The sequence below is a fragment of the Chinchilla lanigera genome, unplaced genomic scaffold (assembly GCF_000276665.1).
Source record: "Chinchilla lanigera isolate Chin_1 unplaced genomic scaffold, ChiLan1.0 scaffold00534, whole genome shotgun sequence".
NCBI classification, from domain to species: Eukaryota; Metazoa; Chordata; class Mammalia; order Rodentia; family Chinchillidae; genus Chinchilla; species Chinchilla lanigera.
The window spans coordinates 6,023-12,073 of NW_004955935.1; the positions used below are offsets into that span (position 1 = coordinate 6,023).

Here is a 6,051-nt window from a genome sequence, read left to right on the forward strand (position 1 = left end):
TCTGCCTGAAAACTGAGACACCAGGCTGTGGCTGCCCTCCACACACATTCTCACACTTGGCACTAGGATGGGGCGGAGGGAATGCTGAGGTAAACCCTACAGGCATTTTTATTTTTTTGCAGTGTGTGTGTGTGTGTGTGTGTGTGTGTGTGTGTGTGTTTGTTTTGTATAGCTGTACTGGGAATTAAACTCAAGGCTTTCACACTGAGCTACATCCTCCGGTCCTTTTTAAAAATTTTTGATAGGATCACTTTAAGTCAATAAATTGCCCAGGCAGTGTGCAGATTTGTAATCCTCCTGCCTCAGCTTCCCAAAGTGCTGGGGTTACAGGCCTGCACCAGCACACCTGTCTTCTTCCTCCTCCTCCTCTTCCTCCTCCTCCTCTTCCTCCTCCTCCTCCCCCTTCCTCCTCCTCCTTCTCAGTGCTGGGGATAGAACCCAAGGCCTTGCTCATGCTAGGCAAGTGCTTCACCTGAGACTTTATTGTCTGGTGTGTATCCCTTCCCTCACCCCACTCTCCTAGGGCTTGTTACCATGCACCCCCAAAACCCTAAACCTCTGTCTTTTCTGTGGCTCAAAATTATAAGCTTCAATCATCTGACACGCCCCCCTTTTCAGGGTCAGGGTCTTGCTGTGTAGTTCAGGCTGGCTTTGAATTCACTATGTAGCCCAGGCTGGCCTGGAACTTCAGGCAATTCTCCTGCTTCTGCCTCCCGAGTGCTGGGATCACAGGCGTGCACCACCACGCCCAGCCATCTGATCCCCTTTCAAGTCTCATAATTTTATGACTTCTGTCCACATGCACACAATCAAAATTATTTATTTGTCTACCATTTTTTTCTTTAGTTTTTTAATTATTACACGTTTGTAATACATTATAAATACATTCACCTTGGGGAACTGATACATACACATATTGCATTTTTTCTTTTTGTCTTTTTGAGACAGGGGCTCGCTCTGCAGTTCAGGCTGGCCTTGAACTTTGTAGCCCAGGCTGGTCTTGAACTTACAATGATCCTCCTGCCTCAGCCTCCCAAGTGCTGGAATCACATTGCATCTTAAATTTGTCTTACTGTTCATTCTGTCTACTGGCATTTCATTTCAGAAACTTCAGTTATCAAAAGTTTGGACCCAAGCTGGGTGTGGTGGAATGCACCTGTAATCCCAGCACTCTGGAGGCTGAAGCAGGAGGATCTCCATGAGTTCCAGGCCAGCCTGGGGGCTCTATAGTGTGTTCAAGGCCAGCCTAAACTACACAATGAGAACCTCTTTAAAAAACACTTTGGATTCCGATTTTTGTTGTTTCAGGTTTTTTGAGTCACTATATACATGAAGCAAAAAATATCAAGGAAGTGTTGTTGAGTTTTATTTTGTTTGGTTTTTGTCAGTGGTGGGGATGGAACCTGGGGCTTTGCAAATGCTCTATTTTTCAGAGGAGGAGGGTAGTTTGAGACAGGGTCCCCATATATAATTCAGAAGGCTGGCCTTGAACTTCCTATGTAGCCCAGGCTGGCCTGGAACTCATGGAGGTCCTCCTGCTTCACCCTCCCAAGTGCTGGGATTACAGGTGTGCACCAGTACACCTCGCTTTTTTTTTTTTTTTTTAATAGATAGTCAAGCTCAAAAGCAAAACAGAATCTTCTTGGTGCCAGAAATAAAGAAAGAAATCAAAGGCACAGGACGGAGGGGGGCGTCCCTAGGGTTGGCATTTTACTAACCACTTGAGCACAGGGGTCAAGGAAGAGTGCCCGGGAATGCCAGAGAGCTAGAACTCAGTGATGCCAGATGATGTTTTGTAACTAGACTGACAATTCCTGGACTGCTGAATGGCAATAATTAAGTACCTGGGGTTTGTTTGTTTGTTCTGAGATAAGAGTTTCAGGATGTAACTTAAACTGACCTCAAACTGACAATCCTCCTGCCTCAGCCTCCCAAGTGCAAGGATTACAGGTATGCACCATACCTGGCTCTGTGACTGAATAACTCAATGGTAGAAATGTGGCTGAGGGTGTCACTGAATGGGGCCTGAGGAGGACCCCATAAATTGAGACAGAAGCCAGGCATCATGGTTTATTAATGTAAAATTTGAGCCGGGTTGGTGGCGCACGCCTGTAATCCCAGCACTTGGGAGGCTGAGGTAGGTGGCTACAAAGTGAGCTCAAGGCCAGCCTGCACTGCATAGCGAGACCCTGTCTGAAAAAGACCAAAAAAAAAAAAAGTGTAATTTGAGCCCTCTAGGAGGCTGAGGCAGGAGGACTGCACATTCAGTCTCAGTCTGGGCAATTTAATGAGATCCTGCCTCAAAATAAAATATAAAAAGGGCTGGCGGTGTAGCAAAGGCTCTGAGATCAACCTTCACTGCAAATAAATAGACAAATGTAACTGGGAACCTCAGCTCCTGACATACCATGGCAAAAAAGCACTTCAGAACATCCCTGAGAGAGCCGGGGATATAGCTCAGCGGCACAGTGCCTGCCTGGAAAGTGCAAGGTCATGAGTTCAATTCCTGGTTTCAAAAAAAAAAAACATCACAGAGAGGCAGAGGCTGATTTATTACACAGAGTCAGAAAGTAACAAAAATGGGAAGGAGCTTCAGCTGGAGGAGCTGAAAGAGGGGCATCTCTGAGGACGACCTGACCGGCCCACCCGCAGAGGAGCAAGGCCTGTTTCCGCAGAGGGCGGAGGCCGAGCGTCTGGCGTACGTCACTATCCCAGTTCTGGTTGGGCCGCACCCGGCGGGTGGGACAGGTCCTCACCGCGGGAAGGGGCGCGGGGGTCTCCAGGGAAGACGGCTTCTGCCTGGGGCGGCCTCAGCTTTGCAGAGGCTCTGCTGGAACTGAAGGTGGCTGTGGCTGTGGAACCGCGCCGGAGACTCCCGGGCCCCTGCCGGTGGCTGAATGTCCCGGCACAACTCTGTCTCGGCGCCCTCGGTCTCCACGGGGATGGGACTGGTTAGGCAGATTGAGCGCCAATCAATCTTGCGTTGCCAGCTTTGCGACAAGCACGCCCAAACGGTTAGCGAGTCTGTGTGCAGAGCTGACCTCGGCCTCTCCCGCAGTGCCAGGGCCACAGAGGAGGCAGCAAAGCGGAGGTGAAGCTTTGTTCTGACTTTAGTTATCCACCAAGCCTCTGCAGGCGCCCTCTCTCCCTCCCTCTTCCGCCCTTTCCCTCTCTCTCCCCCACTCTCCCCCTCTCTTTCCCCCGTCTCTCCCTGGCCTCTCTAGCAAAAGCAGCTTCCAAGTCTCTCACAGGCTCCGAAGAAAACACAAGCCCCGCATTTAATGTGCAGCAGGTTACAGACCAAGGAGTCAGTCTGTCCTCTGTCTCCGTGAGCAGTCAGATGGGCTACGGCAGTGAAGCAAATGTGTGAACCGGCCACAGGAGGCAAAGAGCGGCCGGTGCACCAGTGCGGCCCTCCCTTCTCCGGGAGCCTTGGGATGGGGCAGGAGAGGACCCAGCTGCGCCTCTCCTCCCCCTCCCGCACAACGGCACCCCACAACGGACTGGAAGGGTTCACTGAGCTTCTCTGGGAAAAGCAAAAGGGGCCAGAAGTGTCCTTGGAGTGTACACGCACCCACGCACACACGCATGCACACACGCATGCATACATGCAAACATATGCAAACACATGCACATACACACGCATGCACACATACATACATGCACACATGCACAATACACACGCACACACATGCACACACGCAAATGCACATGCACACATACGCACACATGCACACATACACAATATACATGCATGCACACATGCACAATACACACATACACATGCATGCATGCACAATGTGCACGCACACACATGCAAACACATACATACACACATGCACGCACACGCACACACCCACATGCACAATACACATGTGCGAACACATGTGCACACACATGCACAATACACACATGCACACATACGCATGCACGTGTGCACAAACATACACACGCACGCGCACCCTAAGCTAAGTCCCTCCAGAGCTTGTCCCGGGTTTCAGACTCAAGTAAGGATCTCCAGGTCTAGGGAAGCCCAAGCTATGTAGATGGGATGTGGGTGAGGAGGGGTCCAGGGGCCCACCCCTGCCCGCCAGGCCCTGGCACCCTCCCCTCCCCAGCACCCCATCCACTCCTGCCTAGCCCTCTTCTGCTGACCCCCAGGGCGGTCCCCAGCTCACCGGGTCACCTGCTCCAGGCCCCGGTGTGGCCGGCTCCTCCCCACGCTGGCCCTGGCTCATCGGGGTTCTCCATGTTCTCGTAAGAGTCAGCATCTGGACAGGAGGGAAAGAGCAAAGCGGGCGGGCGGGAGGAGGCTGGGAGGGGAAGCCGTCCCACAGGACCACCAGGGGCAACGGCAGGAACACCCACCTTCTTCATGCTGGGGACCAGGCTGAAGGGAGCGGAGCTGGGGGGCCGCGTACAGGACCCCTCTCATGTCCTCATAGGACTGGGACCCTGCTGGGTGGGCACGGAGAATTGGAGGCCCAGGAGGCGCAGGGACGCTGGGGACTGAGAAGCCACCCTCCCGCCGGGGGGCAGTCTGAGGGGCCTGGGAGGGTGAGGCCCCCCATTTGTACTAGGAGTGGCTGTGGGGTCGGGGGTAGGTATGGACAGATTAAGGTCACGGTGGGAGGGCTGGGCGGGGACAGAACTGGGAGGGGCGGGGCAGGGTGAGGAGCTGCAGCCGTGGTCCAGGCTGAAGTCTGCACTGGCGCGGTGAGGTCAAAACTCTGGGCTGGGGTGGACTGGGGACTGGGCTGGGACTCAGGGCTGAGATTGGAATCAGGAGTAAAATCTGTCATCGGAGTTGGCTCAGCTTCCAGTCAGAGTCAGGTCAAGGCTGCGCATAGTGTCCAAGCTGCGGGCCGGTCAGCCCCAGCTGGGCAAGGTGGGCTGCTCCCAGGCATCTCACCGAGCGAGGCTGCCTCCCGGCTGGGGTCCCAAGCAGATCCATGGGGACTCAGGAAGTCTAGAAGAGGAAGAGGGGTGTCACTCTTGCTCCCGGCTTCCAGCCTCTCCGGCCCCAGGAGCCAACCACCCACCCTCACGACCACCCACCCTCACACACACCCATTGTCCTGGCTCCTGGCTGGGCCAGCTCTTCGTCCGCGTTCTCGTAAGAGTCCCCTGCAGCAGAAGAAGGAGAGCTCCAGGGACCCCTACTTTCTGCTAGAGGTTCTGCAGCACGGTCTCTAAAGCCCCACAAGGTTCCCAAATTACCGTTGGAGAAGGAGTCCTCATCTGCAGAACCCAAGGGCCGGTCCTCCGGGTCCTCATAGCCGCTGGCATCTGCGGAGAAGCAGGGGTGTCCAGCGAGGGTCCACCCCCCCTCCCCCACCCCAGGGAGCCAGGGCAAGCGGGGAAGGGGCAGCCTCACCCTGGGAGAGCTGATCCTGCCCGAGGTTGGAGTCGTTCTCGTAGAACTCGGAGCCCTCCTCACTGTCAGGCTCCTCGTACGCCTCCCCTTCCTCTTCTAGGCCTGGGGGTTTGGAGATGAGGGAAACTGAGTCACAGCCCTCCTCTCCCCTAACCCCAGCCCACCCTTCCTGCCATAGACCCCTCCATTCACCCGCTGTCGGGGGACTCCGAGACCCCACAGCTCCAGCCTCCTGGACGTCGCTGTGTGGACTTCCGTAGGACTGGACGGTGCCCCCCAGCGCTGCCGCCCATCTCTGAGTGCGCCCTGGCGAGAGCGGTTTTGCGAGGGATCCAACAGGGCAGGGTTGGGGGGATGCTTTTTTTTTTTGTGGTGCCGGGAACTGAACTCAGGATCTTGTGCTTGCCAGGCAGGAGCTTATACCACTGAGCTATATCGCCAGCTGGGGGGATGCTTTAGGCTTCGGGAAGGACTCTGGTTGCCTGGCCTTGAACTATGGGGCTTAATCTAAATCTGGGGGCGCAGCCTCAAGTTCTAGCGTAAGGCTGGGCGTGGAGCCGCACGCCTGTAATCCCAGCACTCGGGAGGCTGAGGCAGGAGGATCGTTGAAAGTTCGAGACCAGCCTGGGTTACAAAGTGAGCTCAAGGCCAGCCTGAACTGCACAAGGAGACCC

The 6,051-nt window shown here is 54.8% G+C and overlaps 1 protein-coding gene across 3 annotated transcripts; it reads right to left on the minus strand.

Annotated features, from left to right (window-relative positions):
• Nucleotides 1–2,533: 2,533 nt before the first annotated feature.
• LOC106147675 (B-lymphocyte antigen CD19-like) lies at nt 2,534–5,683 on the minus strand (the record flags this gene model as incomplete). 3 transcript variants are annotated; one of them, XM_013510207.1, is given in 8 exon segments in its annotated part: nt 2,534–2,948; nt 4,179–4,271; nt 4,369–4,458; nt 4,913–4,969; nt 5,071–5,127; nt 5,221–5,289; nt 5,378–5,479; nt 5,570–5,683. In XM_013510207.1, coding segments are annotated over 7 exon segments (578 nt in total), but the record flags the coding sequence as incomplete, so codon positions are not given.
• Nucleotides 5,684–6,051: the final 368 nt, after the last annotated feature.